General features: G+C 37.7%; 1 protein-coding gene and 1 pseudogene across 1 annotated transcript; both read left to right on the top strand.

The window, feature by feature from the left end:
• The first annotated feature begins 1502 nt into the window (after positions 1–1502).
• LOC131409055 (olfactory receptor 51G2-like) lies at positions 1503–2465 on the top strand. The gene has a single exon (XM_058546255.1). The coding sequence runs from the start codon at positions 1506–1508 to the stop codon at positions 2463–2465; it is 960 nt and encodes a 319-aa protein (XP_058402238.1). The 5' UTR covers positions 1503–1505.
• Positions 2466–7757: 5292 nt separating this feature from the next.
• On the top strand, positions 7758–8703 carry LOC131408736 (olfactory receptor 51V1-like; annotated as a pseudogene).
• The last annotated feature ends 17436 nt before the right edge of the window (positions 8704–26139 follow it).

Genomic DNA, 26139 nt, shown 5'->3' with positions numbered 1-26139 from the left:
AAATTCAGAGGCTCTTACTGGCTATTGTTATTCAAATGTTTGATCTTTGTGTGGCTGGCCCTGTGTCATAGTGGTTAAGTTCTGCTTTGGTGCCCAGTTCGTGAGTTGGAAACCCAGGTGTGGACCTACGTCACTCATCAAGCCATGCTGAGGTGGTGACCCACTTACAAAATAGAGGAAGATTGGCACAGATGTTAGCTCAGGGCACTCTTCCTCAAGCAAAAAAAAAAAGAGTCATCTTCTACTGGGTTCTGGGAAGAAAGAGTCCATAGTAGAAAATACATGGGTTGGCAGCTGAGAGATCCATGAGGTCCAGGAGAAAGAAAACGTGGAGGAATGGAGGACAGGGGTTCTATTCCCAAACTGCGATATACACCGAGGCTTACATGAGACCTGATTCTTGACAAGTTCTTGCCTTGTTAACAGTCACTGGAACCTCATCAATACAGGGCTAGAGAATGCTGAAAGGTCTGTAAGCTTCATTCTAATTCTAACACACTTGAGTTTGTGTTTACACTCATAGTTTCAGATCTGTGTATCAACATACATGTATACTTCTACTCCGAAATTTGAAAATAAAAAACATAAGTAGAAAAATATATACTTTATTTCTTATGGTTTAATTTCTTAAAAAATATTTCCTAAAAATATGTGTGGGGAGTATGCACACACTGGCATGTCAGAATAAATTTCTGAAAATGTTTGATAATAGAGCTTCCTGTTTGATTCCCATACTTACTGTATTGTGAAAATAAATGTTTATTGGCTGACATGTGAAGTTATGAAAGGAACACATGATGGGTATTGAAGAGATATGAATTAAACCCTCCACTCTGACATAATAATTAACTGAAGGGACTAGACTTCTTTTTCAGACTATGAACAATGAAGAATTAGAACCAAGAGTGTTTCAGTCCCTTTCTGGGGCTGTATTTTAAACTTCATGTCTTTGAAAGGTTCATTTTTGTGGCACCTGAATCAAGCTCCTCATGTAGAATCTCCATCTGTCACTTCAAATTCTTTCTCCTCTTCTTAGGCTACTTTTCCTTTAAGTGGGCATTCTTGGGTTATGAGTGCTACTTTTGCTTTAAGTGGGCATTCTTGGGTTATGAATGTTCAGGACAACACCACAAGACTTTATGGTGGACTACATGTTCTGACCCAGCAACTCTTATGACCCAGCACTTTTTTGATTCTAGGGCCTGTAATTATACTTCTGGGATAAATTTTGTTGTGTGGCTCCTGATGCAGGCTTACCAGGTAGGCAAGACTTGTTCTAATCATTCAAACAAATATTTTGTTTAAGGGATCCTTATCTATGACAATGGGAAATAGGGCAAATTACATGGCCATTGTTATCAGAGAGACATTTGGGGGAGTTTTTATAAGGTCTTGGTTTATGACCAAGGAATGGGTTATAAGGAATGGGTTTTGACCCAGTACCTCCTTTGATTCTAGGGTCTATGACTGCCCTTCTGACTGGAGTTGGGCCCCTCCTGGTTATCATGTCAGACTCCAACCACACCAGCACCTCCTTCTTCCTAACGGGCCTCCCAGGCCTTGAGGCTGTGCACACCTGGCTCTCCATCCCTCTGTGTGCCATGTATGTGGCATCTCTGGCAGGGAACAGCCTGATTCTGTGGGTGGTAAGATCAGAGCCCTCCCTGCATCAGCCCATGTACTACTTTCTGTCCATGCTGGCAGTGACCGACCTGGGCCTGTCTGCCTTCACACTGCCCACCATGCTCCCCATCTACATGCTAGGTCTCAGAGAGGTGGCGGTGGATGTGTGCCTGGCCCAGCTCTTCTTCATTCACACCTTCTCCATCATGGAGTCCTCTGTGCTGCTGACCATGGCCTTTGATCGTTTTGTGGCCATCAGCAACCCCTTGCGCTATGGCGCCATCCTCACGAGTCCCCGGATTGCCAGCTTGGGCCTGGCCATCGTGGTGCGCAGCATCGGTCTCCACATCCCAGCCCCCATCATGCTGAAGAAGCTGCCTTACTGCCAGAACCACCTGCTTTCCCACTCCTACTGCCTGCACCCAGATGTCATGAAGCTGGCCTGTGCCGACACCCACATCAACAGTGCCTATGGTCTCTTTGTAGTGCTCTCCACTCTGGGTGTGGACTCAGTGCTCATTGTCCTCTCCTATGCGCTGATCCTCCAAACAGTGCTGTCCATTGCCTCCAAGGCTGAGCAACTCAAAGCCCTCAATACTTGTGTCTCCCACATCTGTGCTGTGCTGCTCTTCTACATACCTCCCATTGGCCTGTCTATGATCCACAGGTTTGGAAGGCAGGCTTCCCCTTCCAGCCGTGTACTGCTCTCTTATTTGCACTATCTCACACCTCCATTGCTCAATCCCATTGTCTATACTGTCAAAACAAAACAAATCCGACTGAGGATGCTCCGTCTCTTTCAGTGGAATAGAACTAGCAATAGGGAAAAAGAGCATAATTAAAATCTTTGCTGGATACATCAAAGGCAGGATGATGCGCTAGCTATAGTCGTAACTTTATCAATTACTTTGTACCAGGCAGATTATACAGAGAACCAGTGAGAATGGAGGCACCATCCTCAGTCTCACTAACTTCACTTTCTCTAATGGGAAGGTATAATCTACATTTTCATCTACACATTCATTGATTAAGCACGTACTTATTGAGCATTTACTGTATATTCTGAACTCCTCTAAGATCTAGAGATCAAAAGATAATTAAGTTGTTGCCTCTGTTTGGAAGGTAAATTTCATCATCTTTGATATTCACATGGGGGCAACTATTAAGATTAAAGAATTCAGAATCATCTAAAAGTGTGTAAAGGAATGAGTAATAGTTGTAAAAAATCTAAGCTTCTGACTATTGTTGGTGGAAGGGGAAGAGGTGGCTCGTGTTGTAGGGCTGTTCAGTCAGAGATGAGACAGGTTGGAATATTTGCATTCTCAGTTAAATGTAGTCTCCATGATGACAAAAATTATTTCTGCTGTGTTAGGCACAGAATCACTGCATATGGTATTATATTTTGCATGGAAATGCTTCTCAGTGAATGTTTGCTAAATAAATTAAAATATTTATTTCCATAAATGAAAAGATCAGTTAAGATTTGTAGAAAAGTTTTGTAGCAAATTTAAAATGTTCATGAGGAGAAATAATGTAAGATATAAAAGTATGAAGATCCTGTCTTCAAAATGCTTCTTGATTGTCATGCAGAGCACCTGAAGATTTTATTGTTCTTCCCTCTTATTTAAAAGAAAAAAAAATGGTAGGACAATTATTCTGCTGTTTGACTCTCTAATCACTGTTTAGAGTCATCGAGTAAGGAAAAATCATGAGTGAAAAAAGATTCCATGTTAATTTGCCGTTAGTTGGAAGCCAAACTTCTAACGACTTATCCATCCTGTATGCAACCCAGTAGTCAAAAGTGAGTGAAATAATTATTTTGGTGATGAAATATATGTGTTTTCTCTATTATTGCCCTCATTAAGAATAATAGTAATTTGTTCATAATTCTGAAAACTTGCTATTTGTCTTCCTTACGTACGACCAATTGCAAGCAGCAGCTTAGTATATTAGTGGGAGAGAGGTGGGCGAAAATTAGATGCCTGATAGCCGTAATAATATCCATGGAAGGAAGAAACACACTATAATTATTAAACATAAAAAATAAAAATGGAACTGTCAAATGGCCAAATGGTCCCATTCTCTTTGATAGACTCTTGGGATGTCATTAACCACTAAATGTAGTAGACAATAATAGTGCTAATGTTCCCCAAGTCTTCAAGGGAAGTATAAACTTCAAGTCAGATATTTGTGTAATAAAGTACAGGAAATATCCATGCTAAATGTTTAATATAATAAATATATTTAGTACTTCCAAATAACAACCTTTTCATTCACTAATAGTAAATCATTTACAGTGCCAAATCAATAAACTTTCTATTAATTTTTTGAATGCGCCTATTTCCACCTCCATCTCCAGGCTTTCTTTGTCTAAATCATAGCCCTTCCAGCCTACATCTCTCCATGTTTCCTGTTTCCTTATTTAGATTCAAGAGGTAATCATTAATAGTTTACTCTAGGGAAGAATTCTTGAAAACTACCATAAAGTAGAGTGAAAGTCATAAGAAAGGATATTTTCATCTCTGCCACATGACTCTTAGAGACTCATTCATTCATTCATTCAACAACTATTTGACAGTTACTATGTTTAATTCTGGAGATATAGAGTTAAACAAGATGGACATCCAGACGGATATGCCCCCAACCTCCCAAACTTTGTGGCATATGAGTCAAAACAGTCTTTAAAAAATCAAATACAATAGAGTGGGTGACCTACCTTAAATAGATGTGTTGAAGGTTCAAGTTTACCCAACTATAGTAGTGATACATGGCAAACTATAACTTAGCCAAGAAGAGGAGAGCAAAAGAGTTTCTGATAAAGAAAAGAATAATAAGATGGGCTTGGTCCAATGACAACTTTAAGAATTTAAGAAACTTATTAGCATTTAAAACGGCTAGAGTTGAGAGTACAAGGTTATAACCGGAGTGAAGAGAGAGAAACACTGGAGACGTAATAGAATTGTTGAGTTTATAGGCCAGAGTAAAGTGTTTAGACGCTATTCTAGGACAGAAGTTAAACTCTGAAGGATTTTATGAGGTATTTTACATGGCAAATTAATGTTCTTAAATAATAAACACAGATTTCATTGTCAAATTCCTGTTACTATGGTTTAGCACTAAGGCCCATACAAATTCCATAATTCAACATTTGAGTTCACATAGTGGGAAATAATATGTTGAAGGCCCTTTACTTGGTTCTTAAGATTAAAAAAAAAAAAAAAAATGTTCTTTTCCTATAGAAATAAAGAGGATCAGTGAGGAGAATGGATCTTTACAGAATATAAAGATTAGGAAACAATGAGACAATGAGAAGACATTGAAATACAGAAGAAATTGTAGAAGGAGGAGAGATTACCCTCATAGAAGAACCCCAGTAACAGACACAAAAAGAGGATGGAAATTGTTGAAATATTGTTAATGTGGTTCCAGTAGGGGTTGTGGTGAAAACATATCTATCCTGAATTGTCATATTTTGAATACCCCAGATAACTTTCCCAATTCTTTTCACTCAAGTCTTATTTATGCTCTTCTCTCAATCAGATATATATTCTAATTTTGATATTTAACTATACTGTTACAAGTCTCTTAATATTTTCACTGCTATTACATTGTTTTCATTGTTAGAATACTTATATGTATTTATTTATATATTTATTTTATACTATATTCCATACTTGTTTCTAAGTTCCAAGAGAACAGAGACTCTGTTCATTGCTTCAATGCTGATACTACGTACAGGGCTTAGGAATGAAAGAGCGATTGAATGAATGAATGAGCCACCCCAAAAGTTGCCTTGTCATTGGGATAAATGATTATATAATCTACTTTGATGATATAAATACATGTGTTGTAGATTTACATATTGTAGATATAGAGGGTAGAGGATAGATTATGACTCTTAGAATCATCTTTTTCTGCTGTTAGGACCTCATGTCTGGTTTAATAGGCAAATTTTCTCTCATCACTACAGAAAAATATTTCCAACAACTACTCTTCTACTGCCAGAAAGCTGGGCAGTAGGGAGACCATGGAAATAATATTCAAAATACAAACTATTACTAATTATAACTGTAAATCTAATATCAACATGGTCCTCACTGTCATATATTATATGATTTGGGGTTATTAGTCATGATTAGAGCTGAAAACAGGAGGCAGAGAGATGAGATTCATGAGATAAAGGAAATGTCTTGAGGATGTTTTATGGAAGAGGACAAAACTTAATACAGTCGCCCTGTTTTGAAGTTATAGCATATGAGAAGTATAATTCCATCTCCACAACTCCATAACAAAAATACCAAGTTTGAGATGGGGAGAATTGGGATATTTGCTCAGACATACGCCTGCACACAGGTGTCCTCCATCGGTTCACTCCGGATGAATTAGGAATGAGCAAACGTCTTTCAGGGATACCGAGCGCAGGAAGAAAGGAGCAACGAGAGCCCAGAACACATTAGCAAGGGCTGTCCTGGTTAACAAGTGAGGAGGTACCCAGAGTTTTCCCTGAAGAAGCTAGAGGCTTTATTTCCTTAGGGGCCTCATAACTGTTACTTTAAAAAAGAAACAAATCTAACAAATATTTCAAATGTAAAAGTCATATTAGTAAAAGCCTAGGAAAGCATATAGAGTGAGAGAAGGAAAGAAAAGACAAGCAAACTACAGGAAGGGTAACTTATTTGTATCCAATCCAAGAGCCATTGGCAAGAATCCAAGACAAGACTGCTAATGCACACACATGATTCTGAATTGGATTCTTTTTTTTACTACAAATTACATTAATAGCATGATTGGAAAAAGTTACATTCATTCTGAAAATTCAATGGTAGTAATGTGTCAATGTTAACTTCATGATTTGATGATTGTATTACAGTCATGTAGGAGAAGATCCTTGTTTGTAGAAAATACACACTAAAGAATTTGGGAGTAATAGAATATCGGGCAGAAAATTTACTCTCAGATGTTCCAGGAAAAGGTACCTTGTGCTATATTTGAAAATTTTCCATATAAAAGATTTACTGAAAGTATCTCAGAGGAAAAAAAAAGAAATTTGAATAAAATAGTTATCTGTAATTTTATATATAGCACTTGTCAATAACTATACACATAAGAAGAGGAGAAAATACTTTAAGTATTTCACATAATTAACAGTGTACAACTAATAGATAAGTGAACATTTTACAATATGGTGTGTTTTGATTTTATAACATTTTTACAAAACCTTTTAATATATGATTCTTTATATTCTGCCTACCAGAAACAAGTTACATTTCTCAGGGGTTCAGAAAAGGGAGAAATGTTTACTGAGAAATTCAGGGAACAATAAAAGTGAAATTTAGAGAAGAAAAATAAATAAGCCTTATGTAAACATTTTTGTTGATTCCAGACTGAAATGGAGACTTAAAAATTGTTCAGAATTCAGATACCATCTTTCATCTTTGGGTGTTTACTTCTTGCCTTCTCCCTTTGAGTATCTGTTGAATTTTCAGTCATTGCAGTGAGTCACTCTCCCTCTGAGACTAGAAAAGATTTGTGGACTCTGGGGAAAATGCTGCCATTTACCCATTCCTCACAGTCGCGGGAAACTACTACCCTGGAGGTAAGCAGGCGGAATCTTGCACTTGCATCATCCACCAAGAGAGAATAGTGGACTCCCCGGAGCCTGGTTCACCTGGCTGAAGAGCATAGTCCTCTCGTTCCTGCTCATAAATCTCAGCATTCTGATTCCTTGTGCACAAGGACTGGTGAGGAGAGAGCGTTCCAAGCTTACTCAGGAGCAGCAGAGCAGGAGCAGCCTTACGTTCTCAGTAACTTTGGTCACTGTCACCTGGTGTGTGTGCTGCAAGTGGGTCAGAGACACTAAAAGGACATGAAGTTAATGATCTAATTTGCCAAAAATGGTCAGGGCATTGATTTGCTTCTATAACCTCTGAGACCTAACACCAAGGAGGTTCCCTGTGAAATCGTCTTGTGCTGTAGCTTCTCTCACAGAGTTGACTTCCCTGGAATTCTACAATTAGCTTTACCTGTGCTATACTCTGAGTAGCCTGTGTTTGTTATATTCGACTGTTCTCAAAGACAGCAGACAGTTTAAACACAACTGTGAATATTTATTTTACCTCGTGAATTACTTCCAAATGCTCGTGTCTGCTTCTTCTGCTTCCTTTATTAATTCCTCAATATTCATTCTCACGGGGTTCCCTGGCATCGACCAGTACTATCCCTGGTTTTCAATTCCCTTCTCTTCCATCTGTGCTATGGTTTTCCTGGGAAACTGTATGGTGCTCCATGTGATCTGGACTGAGCCAAGCCTGCACCAGCCCATGTTCTATTTTCTGGTCTTGCTGATCCTCCCTCACCTGTGCATGGGGCTGTCCACAGTGTACACGGTGCTGGGGATCCTGTGGGGCTCAGCCAGGAAGTCAGCCTGCATATCTGCATTGCTCAAAGTTACTTTATCCATGGAATTTCCTTCACAGAGTCTGGAGTCCTTGCCATGGCCTTTGATCGCTTTACTGCAATTTGCAATCCTCTGAGATATACATCTGTCCTGACTAATAGTAGACTCTTCATTTTATGGTGAGCATTTTGATGAGAAGTGCTTTGTCTATTCTTCCCGTCATCATTCATTTGAAGTTCTTCCATTACTGCCGTCCTCACATCCTCTCCCACTCTTTCTGCCTGCACCAGGACCTGCTCTGGCTGGCCTGCTCTGACAACCACTGCAACAGCTTCTATGTCTAGGCTCTGGTGGTTTGTACCTTGTTGTTGGATGCTGTCCTCATTCTCATCTTGTATGTTTTCATCTTGCATATGGTGCTGGCAGTTGCATTCCGGGAGGAGAGGCTCAAGTCTTTGCAGACATGTGTTTGCCACATCTGTGCTGTACTGGTATTTTATATTCCCATTATTGGTCTCACCATGGTGCACTGCTTTGGAAAGCATCTCTCACCTTTGGTTCATGTCCTTATGGGCAATATCTATATTCTCTTTCCACCCCTGATGAATTCAATCATCTACAGTATAAAGACCCAGCAGATCCGAAGCAGGATAAAGAAGTGGTTTTCCTTGAAAATGTGGTGAAACTCTTGGATTTTATCAGTAAGAATATTTTAAAGTCAAAATAATAATATTATTCCCCATGTGTGCAACAACTTACAATTTGAATACTACTTTCTATTATGTTTTGTTCTTTTATAAGGACTTGAATATTAAAGAACTTAAGTGACTCGCTAATGTAAGAGAAGTAACAGACTAGGTTTTGCTAATACGCATTCCATAAAAAATTCCTGAAATTTTACCATGGGATAATCAAACTATTATGTATGAAATAACGAATGTCTTTGTATTTTATTGCATAGCCTTGCCGCATGGTTGCCATATGAAAATTGTGTTTTCCTGAGTTAATCAATATTTTCATTTAATTTAGACACATCTCTATCTAAAATTTTGGAAACATGCTTATTTTTCAGTTTATTCAAGTAATGGTCCTTATATCAAAATATATTATACAGTGAAATTGGACTTTCCTCATTTCTAAAGGTGAGTTGAGTAGCTATGATGCTGAACCTTCCCTCTACTCTATTCTTTTTTCTCCTTTAGTGACTTAGTGCAAATTCATTAAAGACATTTTGGAATAAAAAGATGTATAATCTCTCTATTCCAAATATTTTCTCCTTAATTTCTTTCAATGTTATAAAGATGTGACCTTATTGCACTCAATTTTTGACTCTACATTTTTCCACTCAATATTATATCATTAAGACTTCTTGGTGGCATTTTAAGTTATTCGTAATGTCTGCAGGAAAAGAGTTGAGTTTAGAAACTATTGCAAAAGCACAATTGAGAACTGACAGTGGCCTCTCTTAGGGTAATGGTTGAGAAAATGGAAATATGGTAAGAGATATGAATGATATGTAGGATACACAAACAAATCTTAATAACTGATTGTGGGTCTGTGAACAGAGAGTGGTTTCATAGTTGATGCTCTGGTTTCTGGTTTGTGAAATCAAATTAGTGGTCTGTCATTCACTGAGATAGTGACAAAGAAAAAGTGCTGTTTACACAAGGAAATAGTGGAAACTACTCTGAACACATTGAGTTTGAGGTATCTGTGGAACATTTATAAAAATTCATTAAAAATATTGAGTAAGCACTCCCAGTGTTTCAGACTCAGTGCTAGATTGCTAAGGCACAGGGAAAGAATAGAGGGCAAAAAGAGTGCTTTGCCATCAGTATAGCAGGTGATACAGACAAAAATTATTAAGTATACATCTACATTTACAATTTGGTAAATGCCATTATTAAGAAATAAAGAGTGTAATGATAGCCTAGCAGAGGGACTCTAATCGAGTACAGAGGATTTGATTTCTAAATCCTGAGGATTTCTCAAGATTTCCTGAGAAAGTGGTATGTAGTGGAGGCTTGAAGATTGAAGATAAATAACCTAGGGAATGTAAAGTAGAAGGAATTGTCAGGCAAAACAGAAGAGAAAAAGAAAAATTGAGACGACACTGGACTGTAAGAAAAACAGCTAAATAAGTGACTATGAAACTTCGGGAGTAAAAGTTGAACAGTAAACAAGAACAAGGCTATGCAAGATGAGATTTTAATTTAATTTTAATTCTTAGGTGGTATGTAACTACTAACGAGTTCCAATTAGAAGGGGGAAGTGATCAAACACGTATCTTAAGATAATCAGTCCTGCTACCAAATAGATGAGAAGGACAAGTGTTGACAGCAGAAGACTAGATAAAGGAGTATTAGTAAAAGGATATGGTAGTGATTGAGTAAGGGTCAACTCAGGGAGATACAAGAGCTGAATGCAGATGAGATATATTTAGTAGATGAGATCAAAAGATTTGGTCATTAGTTGGCTATAAAGGATGGGAGTAAAGGAGATGCCAAATCATGTTCACATTATTGAAACTGCAGAAATTATATAGCCACGTACTGAGATAAGGAAGGTGTGGGAAGAATAAGATTTGTTTTGGACATGTTCTTTTTTGTTTTTTTTATCTTTCCAAAATAACATTTCAGAAGAAATGTTCAGCCTAGGGTTTGATATACGTATCAATGTTCTGCTGAGACAAGTAGATTTGGATAATGAATTTGGAAGTGATGGTCATAAATATGATATTTGAGATCATGGGGGTTGATGACTTGACCAATAAAAAGAAATAATATGAGTATACTAAAAAACTCAAAATTATAATAAGGTACAGTTGAATTACCAAAAAACAGTCCAAAAAGGAAACAATAAAAATGTTAGAGGAGCACAATGTTAATGATTCCAAATGGAACAATGTTTTAAAGAGGAGAATGAGTTTGTCAAAATCACGTGACAGTGATTTAAATTGGGTACCAAAAAGTGTCTTTTGGTTTAGAAAAACAATGAAAAACTTATTATGAACAGAGTTTGTGGAGTAGTGAGAATGAAGTCAACGTTTTGAAAATTCATGAGGGAAATTTGAATTAGTAGGTGAAAATGATGTAGACAAATATATTGTTTTTGAGAATATGGCCATAGAGGGTAGAACATAAAAAGTGTAGTAGTCAGAGGGTGATCTAGAGCTCTTCCTTCCTTACTTACTTCTTCCCTGCCTCCCTTCTTTCCATTCTTCCTTCTCTCCTTCCTTCCTTCCTTCCCTCCTTTGTCCATTCCTTCCTTCCTCCATTCCTTCCTTCTTTTTTTCTTCCTTCCTTCTTCCTTCCTTTCTCTCTCCCTCCCTCTTTTCCTGCCACCCTCTTTCTCTCTCTCTCCCTCTCTGTCTCTCTCTCTCTCTGTCCCTCTCTTTTTGTTTTTATTTGTCTAATAGGTACATAACTAGTTCTTAATTGTATTTCCTTTTGCTCTTGCTGTTTTTGTTATTGTATTAGGATATTTGCTTCCCAAAGACAAATGTTCCTGCCAAATTAGCCATTCAGGACAATTCCCTAAAGGTCACAGGACAAAAAATAAGTGCATTTTCTGGGGAATTACCATCTTTATCCTTATGAGCTTCTACCTTGATTTCATCAGTAATAATTAATAACTTGTAATTGATGACACAAAGGAAAATATTACTAAAGTTTAGTTTTGGTAGTGCATAGACTTTGAGTTCCATGCTTCTCCTTTTCAGCTTTTGCTCCCTGAGAAAGTAAGGGCTTTTCATTTTGTCATGGGGGACAGTGGAAAAGCAAATTCATGATCCTGATAAATAAATGACAAGCAATAGGATACTGGGGTACATGAGGAAGCCATTTGTGTAAAACTAATTTGGCCTGAACTTTTCTTTTCCTAAAAGGCCTTACATGGATGTTGAGCATGCATTGTATATCTGCTTTAAGTACTTACTATGTCCCAAAGACAAGAACAATACCCTTAAAGATAAGGATGTAACTTTCCCCACATTGGCATTTCTTTAAGGATAAGCATCTTTACCTAAACAAAGGACTGATTGCTGACCTGCTGCACTCACCTTGTGACCCACCTTGAGACTACCTACTGACCCACTGTGTTCATTGAACTGCTGTACAAATTGCTGTGCTGGCAAAGCAATTTCATGACTATTGCAAAAGGGACATTCCAATCATATGTAATACATGCTCTTTGATGCTATATAACCACTCTGTGTACTCCACTTCTTTGGAGTGCTTCAATCCTTTGCGAAAGGACTCTCCCAAGCTATATGGTCCTCATATCTGGCTCATAATAAACTCACCCCAATTTTGATTTATAGATTTGTTATGGATTATTTGCATTGACAATCCAAAAGTGATAACCATGAGGTTGATGATCACTAATATTTATAACATAGTTTACCTCCTTCTATTTTATTGAATATTTTAAACTTTTTTATTTCAAAATAATTTCAGACTTACTTTTCAGAAAAGTACACAAATAAAAAAAAGGATTTCTGTATACTCATCACTCAGATTCCTCAAACACTTGTTTTATATCTACTTCCTCTCACTGATGTTTTCCTCTGAGGTATTAGAGTAATCATCTATAAATATTTTGGAGAGCATTTCCTAAACATAGGGCAAATCTCTTAAGCAAATTTGTCTCATTTTTAATTTTAAGCCTTTTCAAAGCCCTGAGATATAGAGAAACAACAAATCATAGAATTAAGTGTTTCTTCATCCATGAAAATTTATTGAAATATAATTAACACACCATACAATTCACCTATTTTTAGTATATTTTCAGAATTGTACAACCATCATCACAATCTAATTTTAGAAAATCCCAATCACCCTGAAAAGAAACCTAGTGCCTGTTTAAAATTACTCTCTACTTCCACTCCCAATTCTAGGCACCACTAATCCACTTTCTGTCTCTATAGATTTTTCAATCTGGATATTTCACACAATAGAACAAGGCATGTTCTTTTGTGTCTAACTTACCTGAGCATAATGTTTTGAGAATCATCCTTGTTGTAGCACATATCATTAGTACTTGCTTCCTTTATGTTGCTGAAAAATATGCCATGGAATGTATTTGAAACGTTTTGTTTTATTTTAAATGATTAAACAGGTAATATTTATTCATCAAAAGTAGTGAGGGTTTTCTAGTGAAACTATCATAGATTATATTGTGGTTCAAATGTACAGAGTGCCCTTTCTTATCCTATCCCAATCCCTGCATGCACAGAGCATTGCATTTTACATCTGGCATGCTACTGCTGCTCTTTTTTAACTCCAATACTGCCATCTAGTCATTAACTGATGGATATTGTTTCCCCAGTTTTTGTCTACTGTGAATAATGCTGTGATGAGCATTCATGTGCAGTCTTTATGTGTAAATATGTTTCAATTCTCTTGAGTAGATACCTAAGAGTGGGTCATATGATAACTCTATTATTTAAAATTTTGAGAAACTGCTAAACTATTTTCCAAAGCTGCTGCAATATTTATTTTCCCACCATCAACATATGATGGTTGAGATTTCTTCATGATCTCATCAACACTTATTCTCTGTCCTTTGAGTATAGCCATTCTAGTGGGTGTGAGTGGTCTGGTGGTTTTGATTTGCATTTCCTTAATGACTAATAACTGATGACGCTATGGCTTAATTTGTCTTTTTTATCATCGAGTTTTAACAGTTCCTTATGTAGTTTGGATGAGTCCCTTATCAGATATATGATTTGTAAATATTTTCTCCCAATCTATGGGTCGTCTTTTTGCTTCTTAAGGATGTCTTTCGAATTGCAAAATACTTTAATTTTAACTAAGTATAATTAATCTATTTTTTCTCTTATTGTTCCTGCTTTTGATATTGTACCTAAAAAAAATTATTGCCTAATCCAAGATCACAAAGATTTATACCTATGTTTTCTTCTAAAAATTTTATAGTTTAGCTCACGTTTAGGTCTGTGATGCATTTGAAGTAAATTTTTGTGTATGGTGTATATATGTAAGGGTTTAATACACTTATTTGTTTATTTTTTTGCATATGGATAACCAATGGTCCAGCACAGTTTATTGAAGACTATTCTTTTTCCCATAAATATTATTTATTGGAAATCAATTGACAATAAATGGATCACCTGGCCTTTATAATTCAGACATCCAGTTTCAACAAGAGATTATTAAAAAGCTAAAATCTTTCAAAAGGTCATCTCTAGTAGACGTATCATACCCATAATTCTAAAACTCCAAAAAAAGAGTATTCCCAACTGGTGGCAGCTTTCTTTTGCATGCCAAATAAACAATGATTTTTCTATATTTTACCTAATTTCAGAAATTAGAACAACCCATGCTAAATCCTAACCTATCAACTGATGGGAAATCACCAGGGAGTTTGTCCAACTAATACACTATTGTAATTGCAGCTTTCCCCAACTGGCTAGTCTCCTTTAGCACTTAGAAAATGGGAAATGACAAGATATTAAAGATCCTACTCAACTTATACCATGTATTCAGACATTATAGCAACAAAAACAATACAATATCAGTTTTTTAACCTCTTTTTCCCCCCCTCAATGGCAAGTTTTTCTCAAAGCCCTTGAGCTTAAGTTACTAAGTCAAAGATTAAAATCCCAGCTGCCCAAAAATCCCGTCATCTCCAGACTGATGGCTGGGCAAATGCAAGGGTGGAGCTGAGGCAACTGAAGCTAAGTGAGAGAGAATGGCTGAAGCAGCATCCCCCACCTTTTTTTTTTTTTCTTTATCTGCCTCCTTCAGCATCTGGGGTTGCTCAGAGCTCCAGGGCTTTTTCCTTCTGTCCCTTCAGATACCCCTGCATTTCTACCTTACATTCCTCAAAATCTTTGTTACCTCTTTGTCTTGTGTCCTTTTTACGCAGGGGATCAGTCATTTGGGTGCCTGTAATCACCAGAGTTATTGATATTTGTGTCCTTCACATCCCTGATATTCCCCAGCATAAACAAAGGAGTGCATAAGGCCTCAGGTCTTCCTTGAGGACACAGAGATCTCAGCCCTACCCTTAGTCTTTAAAGCAGCTGAAATGGAAGGGGGCGGAGTCAAGATGGCGGTGTAGGCAGACTCTGAACTCACCTCCTCCCGTGGACACAGCCAATTTACAACTACTCGTGGAAAAATTACCCCTGAGACAGAACTGAAAACTAGATAAGAGGAACTCCTGCAACAACGGACAATCCTACCTGGGGTAGAAGAGGCAGAGACTCCAAAACGCCGCCTTCACAAGCCGCCAGCTTCACGGCCGCCGGGAGCAGCTCACAGGTACGCACCCTCCCTGGAGGCACGGGGTCCTGAGCCGGGGAGCGCCCCCGCTGTGGATATTTTGTGGACCCAGCACAATTGAGACCAGCGGCATAATATCTGACTTTGCCTGCTACTAAAGCATTGGGGAGCACGCCCAGAAAACCCGGTTCACAAAGAAACTAAAACTGGCTCTTAAAGGGCCCATGCACAAACTCACCAGTTCCAGAAAGCATCCTAAAATCACCAGAAAGAAAGGTGCACAGTGTTTTGGTGACAAGAGACTCACCTAATAGGCCCTGAGTGCTTCTGGTGAGGGGTGAGACCTCTCCAGGGACTGGGACATTGGCGGCGGCCATTGTTGTGGCCTGGTGTGAGCGTGCTGACACAGACGCCATTGGAGTTCTCCCTGAGGTCTGCTAGCCCAGGGTCTGCTCCACCTGCTAGAGCACCGATTTAATCTAGCTCAGCCAGGGCAGGCAGCCCACCCTAGAGACAGGCCCCACCCAACAACAAGCCCTCAGGCAACTTGTGGGCCTGCATAGATTGGTGACTAGATTCTCTGCAGCCTGGCAACTGAGCCGACTTGAGCGGGGCAGGGTGTGCACAAGGAGCAGGTGGAGAGTGTGGGGCAGTGGCGGAGTGTGTGGGGCTCCCGCCATGGAGAGACTGGGTCTGCTTGGGGAGGTCGGGGAGCCCACACGGGGCAGGACTGTGTTAACTGTGTGTGTGGACCTGTGGGCAACACGGCTTGTCAGCTGCAGAAGACTTGTGCTTCTCAAAGACCCACATAGGAGGTTTGCCCCACCTTCCAAAGCCTGAGACAATTGGGTGCTCCTGTGCCTGAGGCCAGCCCCACCCAGCTGCAATCCTCAGAGAGCTGACAAGAGATCTAATAGGCTAGAGGGTTACAGCAATTGTAAGGCCCTGAGCCTAACAACCTGCCACGCTGGGGGCCTACTCAGTTAAAAGAAATACTGCAACATAAATGTGGTATTAGAGCTTACAGCCAACTGTGCTGGGGCTCCCCACACCTGATAAAGAGACTGAAGGGCCCACAACAGCTACAAGCAGCTGAGCATTACAACAGCTGGCCAGGAGCATAACTCAGCCTCCCTGGGTGCCAACAGGGAGAGCAAACAGGCCACAATAGAAGGACACATGTAGCCCACATAGGCGCCACCACTGGAACATTGAGAACTGAGGGAAGCACACTGGAAACCTCCTAAGGCATCACTTACATAAGGTCACCTATCCAAGAGCAGGAGACGTAGCTGACCTACCTAATACGTAGACACAAGCACAGGGAAAGAGGCAAAATGAGGAGGCAAAAGAATACATTCCAAGTGAGGGAACAGGACAAAACCCCAGAAAAGGAACTAAGTGAAACAGAAATGAGCAGCCCACCCGACAGAGAGTTCAAACTAAGAGTGTTAAGGATGCTCACTGATCTGCGGAGAAGAATAGATGAACTCAGTGAGAATGTCAACAAAGAAATGGAAGATATAAAAAAGAACCAATCAGAAATGACAAATACAATACTGGAAATGAAAAATTCATTAGAAGGACTCAAAAGCAGAGTAGAGGATACAGAAGAACGGATCTGTGAGCTGGAAGAAAGACTAGAAGAAATTACCCAAGGTGAACAGGTAAAAGAGAAAAGAATTAAAAAGAGTGAGGACAGTCTAAGGGACCTCTGGGACAACATCAAGCGCACTAACATCCGTGTTATAGGTGTCCCGGAAGGAGAAGAGCGAGACAAGGGAGCAGAGAATCTATTTCAAGAAATAATAGATGAAAACTTTCCTAACCTAAGGAAGGAAACAGACATCCAGGTACAGGAAGCACAGAGAGCACCAAACAAGATAAACCCAAAGAGGCCCACACCAAGACACATCATAATCAAAATGTCCAGAAGTAAAGATAAAGAGAGAATCCTAAAAGCCACAAGAGAATGTCAAGTTACATACAAAGGAAACCCCATAAGGCTATCAGCTGACTTCTCAGCAGAAACCTTACAGGCTAGAAGAGAATGGCACGATATATTTAAAGTGCTAAAAGGAAAAAACTTACAGCCAAGACTACTCTACCCAGCAAGGTTATCATTCAAAATGGAAGGAGAGATCAAAATTTTCCCAGATAAGCAAAAATCAAAGGAGTTTGTCACCAAGAAACCAGTGCTACAAGAAATGTTAAAGGGACTGATTTAAGGGGAAAAGAGAAGACCACAAATAGGAAAAACTATCTATTTCCATGATAAGAGGGAAATGGATACAAATGCACAAAAAAGAGGTTAGATATGATATCAAAAATTTAAAAGGAGGGAGGAGGGGAGTTAAAGAGTACAGCTTTCAGACAGAGGTCAAACTAAAGTGACCATCAATTCTGTATAGAAGAAGTAAGGAACAGAGAAGGACTACTAAAACACTGAGAAAAAAAAAAAAGTTAAAAAATGGCAGTAAGTACATACTTATCAATAGTTACTTTAAACGTCAATGGACTAAATGCTCCAATTAAAAGGCATAGGGTGGCTGACTGGATAAAAAAGCAAGACCCATATATATGCTGCATACAAGACACACAATTCAGACCTAAAGACACTCACAAACTGAAAGTGAAGGGATGGAAAAAGATACTCCACGCAAATGGCAATGAAAAGAAAGCTGGGGTAGCAGTACTCATATCAGACAAAATAGACTTTAAAACAAAAACTGTAAAAAGAGACAAAGAAGGGCATTACATAATGATCAAGGGAACAATCCAACAAGAGGATATAAACTTGTAAATATCGACGCACCCAATGTAGGTGCACCTAAATATATAAAGCAATTATTAACAGACATAAAAAGAGAAATAGTAACACAATAATAGTAGGGGAATTTAACACTCCACTTACACCAACGGATAGATCATCCAAACAGAAGATCAATAAGGAAACATTGGCCTTAAACGACACACTACAACAGATGGACCTAGTAGATATATACAGAGCATTCCATCCAAAAACCGAAGAATACACGTTCTTTTCAAAGGCACATGGAACATTCTCCAGGATTGATCACATATTAGGCCACAAAACAAGTCTCCATAAATTTAAGAAGATTGAAATAATACCAAGCATCTTTTCTGACCACAACGGTATGAAACTAGAAATCAACTATAGGAAGAAAATCAGAAAAGCCACAAATACGTGGAGATTAAACAAAATGCTACTGAACAACGACTGGGTTAATGAAGAAATCAAAGAAGAAATCAAAAAATACCTGGAGACAAATGAAAATGAAAATACGACATGCCAGAATTTATGGGATACAGCAAAAGCGGTTCTAAGAGGGAAGTTTATAGCGATACAGGCCTATCTCAACAAACAAGAAAAATCTCAAATAAACAATCTAACAATGCACCTAAAGGAACTGGAAAAAGAAGAACAAACAAAGCCCAAAATCAGTAGAAGAAGGGAAATAATAAAAATCAGAGCAGAAATAAATGAAACAGAGACCAAAAAAACAACAGAAAAAATTAATAAAACCAAGAGCTGGTTCTTTGAAAAGATCAACAAAATAGGCAAACCTTTAGCTAGACTCACCCAGCAAAAAAGAGAGAAGGCACAAATAAGTAAAATCAGAAATGAAAGAGGTGAGGTTACAACAGACACCTCAGAAATACAAAAGATTATAAGAGAATACTATGAAAAGCTATATGCCAACCAATTCGACGATCTGGAAGAAATGGATAAATTCTTAGAATCATACAACCTTCCAAAACTGGATCAAGAAGAAGTAGAGAATTTGAATAGACCAATCACCAGTAAGGAGATCGAAACAGTAATCAAAATACCTCCCCAAAAATAAAAGTCCAGGACCAGATGGCTTCCCTGGTGAATTTTACCAAACATTCAAAGAAGACTTAATACCTATCCTTCTCAAACTTTTCCAAGTAATTGAGGAGTGGGGGAAGCTCCCTAACTCATTCTACGAAGCTGACATTACCCTGATACCAAACCAGACAAGGACAACACAAAAAAAAGAAAATTACAGGCCAATATCACTGATGAACATCGATGCTAAAATCCTCAACAAAATACAGCAAATCGCATACAACAATACGTTAAAAAGATTATACACCATGATCAAGTGGGATTTATTCTAGGTATGCAGGGATGGTTTAACATTCACAAATCAATCAACGTAATACACCACATTAATAAAATGAAGAACAAAAATCACATGATCATCTCAATAGATGCAGAGAAAACATTTGACAAGATACAGCATCCATTTATGATAAAAACTCTGAATAAAATGGGTATAGAAGGAAAGTACCTCAACATAATAAAGACCATATATGACAAACCCACAGCTAATATCATTCTCAATGGTGAAAAACTGAAAGCTATCCCTCTAAGAACAGGAACCAGACAAGGATGCCCACTGTCACCACTCCTATTTAACATAGTATTGGAAGTCCTAGCCAGAGCAATCCAGCAAGAGAAAGAAATAAAAGGGATCCAAATTGCAAAGGAAGAAGTGAAACTTTCACTATTTGCAGATGACATGATTTTATATATAGAAAACCCTAAGGAATCCACCAGAAAACTTTTAGAAGTAATAAACGAATATGGTAAAGTTGCAGGATACAAAATCAACATACAAAAATCAGTTGCATTTCTGTACACTAACAACGAAGTAGCAGAAAGAGAAATTAAGAATACCATCCCATTTACAATTGCAACAAAAAGAATAAAATACATAGGAATAAACATAACCAAAGAGGTGAAAGATCTGTACACCGAAAACTATAAAACATTTCTGAAAGAAATTGAAGAAGACACAAAGAAATGGAAAGATATTCCGTGCTCTTGGATTGGAAGAATTAACATAGTTCAGATGTCCATACTTCCTAAAGCCATCTATAGATTCAATGCAATCCCTATCAAAGTTCCAACAACATTTTTCACAGAAATAGAACAAAGAATCCTAAAATTTATATGGAAAATCAAAAAAACCCTGAATAGCTAAAGGAATCCTGAGAAAAAAGAACAAAGCTGGAGGTATCACACTCCCTGATTTCAAAATATACTACAAAGCTGTAGTAACCAAAACAGCATGGTACTGGCAAAAAACAGACACACAGATCAATGGAATAGAATCGAAAGCCCAGAAATAACCCCACACATCTATGGACAGCTAATCTTCTACAAAGGAGCCAAGAACATACAATGGGGAAAAGAAAATCTCTTCAACAAATGGTGTTGGGAAAACTGGATAGCCACATGCAAAAAAATGAAAGTAGACCCCAACCTTACACCATGCACAAAAATTAACTCCAAATGGATTAAAGACTTGAATGTAAGACCTGAAACTATGAAACTTCTAGAAGAAAACATAGGCAGTTCGCTCTTCCACATCGGTCTTAGCAACATCTTTTCAAACACCACATCTGACCGGGTAAGAGAAACAATAGAAAAAATAAACAAATGGGACTACATCAAACTAAAAAGCTTCTGCACAGCAAAGGAAACCATCAACAAAACGAAAAGACAACCTACCAATTGGGAGAAGATATTTGCGAACCATACATCTGATAAGGGCTTAATCTCCAAAATATATAAAGAACTCATGCATCTCAACATCAAAAAAACTACCAACCCAATTAAAAAATGGGCAAAAGACCTGAACAGACATTTCTCCAAAGAAGATATACAGATGGCCAACAGACACATGAAAAGATGTTCAAAATCACTAACTATCAGGGAAATGCAAATCAAAACTACAATGAGATATCACCTCACGCCCGTCAGAATGGCTATAATTAACAAGACAGGAAACAATATGTGTTGGAAAGGATGTGGAGAAAAGGGAACTCTCATACACTGCTGGTGGGAGTGCAAACTGGTGCAGCCACTATGGAAAACAGTATGGAGATTCCTCAAAAAATCAAGGATAGAACTACCATATGATCCAGCTATTCCACTGCTGGGTATTTATCCAAAGAACTTGAAAACACCAATTTGCAAAGGTACATGCACCCCTGTGTTCATTGCAGCGTTATTCACAATAGCCAAGACTTGGAAGCAACCTAAGTGCCCATCAAGGGACGAATGGATAAAGAAGCTGTGGTATATATACACAATGGAATACTACTCAGCCATAAGAAACGATGAAATCCAGCCATTTGTGACAACATGGATGGGCATTGTGGGTATAATGCAAAGTGAAATAAGTCAGAGGGAGAAGGTCAAATACCGCATGATTTCCTTCATTAAGTAGTAGATAATAACAACAATAAACAAACACATAGGGACAGAGAGTGGATTGGTGGTTACCAGAGGGGAAGGGGGAAGGGAGGAGGGTGAAAGGGATAATTCGGCACAAGTGTGTAGTGATGGGTTGTAATTAGTATTTTGGTGGTGAACATGATGTAGTCCATGCAGAAATAGAAGTACAATGATGTACACCTGAAATTTTTACAATGTTATAAACCAATGTTACTGCAATAAACAAAAAATTTAAAAAAAAAAGATGTAATAAACACCTGCATAGCCCAAAAATAAAAAATAAAAAAAAAATAAAGCAGCTGAAATGAAGATAAAGAAGAATCCAGGTATCAGTAGAATGTGGAGACAGTGTCCCTGTACCAGGAAGCAAGACACATTTCTCTTCAGATTTCAGCAGTTTATCAGCTGCTCTTCCCAAATCTTTGCCTCAGTTTTGGTAACAAATTAACTTTTCTGCCTAGAAGGGAGAGCAACAACCATAGAAATATATTGTTTGGGACCCAGAAAAGCCCAAATTGGGAATTCTTAGATCATTTCTTCTCCCTCCTAAACAAGACAGCAAAAACAAAAAGCACTATTTGGGCTGCTTGTTCCAACACTTCTTCCAGTTACTGGATGACAACCATTTTTCTAATTCTTTAATGGGCAACAAAATGGGAGAACATATATTACTCAGGTTTGCTACTAATTCCCGTGCACTTCTCTCAAATACTGTTAACTGGAATACGAGCCCTTGTCTTTCCCTTTCACCAAATCATGTGTGTCACAAAATCTCATCCTTGTCATCAACGTTAATACATTTTTGAGTTTTTGTTTTAAAAACTTTATTGAGCTATAATTCATATATTTATTTTCTGTGCTCTTTAGTTTCCACGTCTGTGTGCTGGAGATGGTGATAAAAGTAACTAAATGAGATAATATAGCTGTGAAGTTCTTAGAACAGAAAAAGCACTCAATAAATACTAGATTTATAGATAGGAAGTTTATTATAGTCCCCATTTGAAGAAGAGGAAATTGAGGCTCAGGTTGAACCAGGACTTGAATTTTGGTATCCAAACTCTTTAGTTATGTCTAAGGCATGTTTCTTTTTCAAAAATGATTAAGAGTAACACCAAAATTTCAGGTGAATAGATACATATTGTTAGATATATCTTGGGCAATGGGACAAACCCTGCTTTCCAGTAAGAAACAATATATTAAATAAAATTATTCAGTAGTTTCTGATTGCTCTTCAAGTCCAAACTCATTAAGAAAGGTTTCAAGGCTTGCCATAATCTGGTATAGCCTACCTTCCTTACATTATAAATTCTAGACCTTCCAGCCTACTTTCAGTTCTGATCATATGTCATATTATTTCTCACCTGTGTGTGAATCCCAAACTTTGTGTAGTTAATTTCTACTTATATATCAGGCCTCAGCTAAAAAGGAGAAAGCATTTCTAGCACATTATGTAATGTGAGTTTCCACTGTTTCAATATGCATCACACTTGCATTAATTCTTTTTTTTAAATTTCAGCTCTATTGAGGTATAATTGACATATAAAATTGTAAGATATTTAAAGTGTACGTCGTGGTGATGAAGCTGGGTACCTGAGGGGTACTGTAGATATTAAATTTGCTGTTTTTCCTATTTAACTTGAGGGGTGACTCAGGGGTCACCTGAATTTGTGAGCTTATTTTCCAGAGGATTTGTGAGCTTGTTTTGTAGATGAAAGAGAATGCCTTTGGGGAGATTGTGATCACTGGATGGCCTATCCTCAACAACCATTGAAGCCCAGAAGTCAGATTGCCCCAGGGCTCATCTGGAGTGACGCCTTTGTTTCTCCAAAGCTCCTCCTGCCAAGCGCTTTAGCTCTATAAAACCTTCCTGCATTCTGTTCTTGGGGAGGCGGATTTGAGCTAACCCAGGCTCCCACCTACTTATTTTGGCCAATTTGAATAAATCTTTCTCCATCTCCAAGCACCAATGTCTCAGTGTTTGGCTTGCTGGGCATGAGGCACACGAACTTGAGATTAAGAGGTTCGGTATCAGTGATTTGATGCATTCATTCTTTTTTAATGATTATCTTATCTTTCAGATTATAAATATTAAAAGAATGGGGTCAATTCTTTTTTTTTTTAGCAATATCTGCTCAATACCTAGCATTAACCATGATTCAAAAGACACTCACAATATAATTTTCTTTAAAAATTAAATGAATAATTGAATCCTGAATGAATCTACTGGCACAGATACATATTCCTTCCCATCCTTTTTGTATTTTTTATGTCTTTAGGAAGATGATGAGCTTCATCTTTGTGAAGAATACATGTCCAGCAGTTCACATGGGTCTCAAAAGCATTAACTTAGCATGAGCTTTTCCAGAATAGTCTACATTCTGACACATTTGGAATTATCTTTCAATTTATATGAATAGTGGAATATTTGGACCATAATTTTTTTTAATTATATAGGCAAATCATTGACTAACTGCTCTTCACCAGTAGTTCACCAGGTGTAGTATTTTCCTTCCTTCCAGATACAGGCCATCTTAAACAATGCTGTCATCATCCTTCTGCCAAGCAAACTCTAAATATCACCACATAGCAGAAAGAATTTGAGTTGATAAAATCACAATTCCAAGAGTCCATAAACATTTCTAATCCCATTATACAATGATCTTGAACTTATTGCCTGAGCTACTTTTTTCACCTTGAATCTTTAACAGTATGCAGAAATGTTCTATGTGTCTGTTTCATCCTTCTCCAATGAGATAGGAAATGTCTCTAGGAAAAATATAATTTCTGATTCATCTCTATGTTTCCAGTGCTTAAGAATCCAATTACCAAGGTCTCCTTGAAAACATCTCACTTCAGGGATAGAGCTTTGTTGATATTGTACCCATAACCAGAACTGCTGCAAGGATTTAAATTTACAGTATTTGAAATTTCTTTTATAAGTATAGTAATCTCTACAAGATTAATCTTGGCATGTCCTGAAAGCCACACCTGCATCTTCAACTGGCTCTAAGATATCTCTGTATTAGTTTTCCATTGCTGCTGTAACAAATTACTGCAAGTCCAGTGGCTTAAAACAACACAAATTTATTATCTTGCAATTCCACAGGTGAGAAGTCAAAAATGAGTCAGCAGGGCTCTGTTCTTCTAGATGATCTAAGGGTGAATCTATTTCCTTGCCTTTTTCAGCTTCTAGAGGCTATCTTCATTTCTTGATTGTAGCCTCAATATGACCTCTAATTCTGTTGTCCCATTATCTTCTCTGATTCTGACCTTCAGATCTCCCTCTTATAAGGACCCTGTGATTACACGAGTTCCACCTGGATAATGCAGAATATTCTCCCTATCTCGAGATGCTTAACTTCATTGCATCAGTAAAGTCCCTTTTATCATGCAAGTGAACACATTCACAGATCCTGGAGATTAGGACATAAACATCTTTGCGGGGGAGGTCATTATTCAGTCTTCCACAATCTCTATGTCGAAGTTTCTATTGAACTCATTTTGATTTGGAATCCATAGGGTTTTTTCTTTGTTTATTTTTAGTTTAAGGAGCATGATGTAATAAGAACTTTATTTTTGTTGTGGTAAAATATACATAACACAAAATTTGTAATTTTAACCAATTTTAAGTGTACAGTTCAGTGGCATTAATATATTCACATTGTTGTGCAACCATCATCACCATCCATCTCCAGAACTTTTTCATCATCCTAAACAAAGCTCTGTACCAATTAAACAGTAACTCCCTACCTGCTCAAATTTTCCCTACCCCTTGCCCCTGGCAACCACCATTCTACTTTTCATCTCTGTGAGTTTGACTGTTCTAGGTAACTCATTTAAGTGGAATCATACAATACTTTCCCCTTTGTGACTGGTTTATTTCACTTAGTATAATGTCTTTGAGGTTCATTCATGCTGTAACGTGTTAGAATTTCATTCCTTTTTAAGGTTAAGTAATGTTCTATTTTATGTATATATCACTTTTTGTTTATCCAGGCATCCACCACTGCACTGTTGGGTTGTTTTCATCTTTCACTTATTGTGAATAACGTTGCTGTGAACATTAGAGTCAAATATCTTTTTGAGTCTCTGCTTTCCATTCTTTTTGGTGTATATCTAGAAGTGGAAATGCTAGATCACATGGTAATCCTACTTTGAATTTTTTCAGGAACTGTATACTGTTTTCCACAGCCTTTACATTCCCACTAGTAATGTGCAAGAGTTCCAATTTTTCCATATCTTTGTCATCACTTATTATTTTCTGTTTTTTGACAATAGCCATCTTAATGGAATAAAGTAGTATCTCATTGTGATTTTGATTTTCACTTCATTTGTGATTAGTGTATTGAGTATCTTTTCACATGATAATTGGTCAATTATGTATCTTTTTTGGAGAAATACCTATTCAAGTTTTTTGTGCATTTTTTTTTAATTTTTTGTTTATTGCAGTAACATTGGTTTACAGCATTGTAAAAATTACAGGTGTACATCACTACACCTCCTCTTCTGCACAGATTACATCACGTTCACCACCAAAACACCAACTACAACCCATCACCACACACATGTACCGAACC

This window comes from Diceros bicornis, chromosome 7, assembly GCF_020826845.1.
Source record: "Diceros bicornis minor isolate mBicDic1 chromosome 7, mDicBic1.mat.cur, whole genome shotgun sequence".
Classification (NCBI taxonomy): Eukaryota; Metazoa; Chordata; class Mammalia; order Perissodactyla; family Rhinocerotidae; genus Diceros; species Diceros bicornis.
Note: the sequence above shows the minus strand (reverse complement) of the source record. Positions and strands in the feature narration are given on the sequence as shown.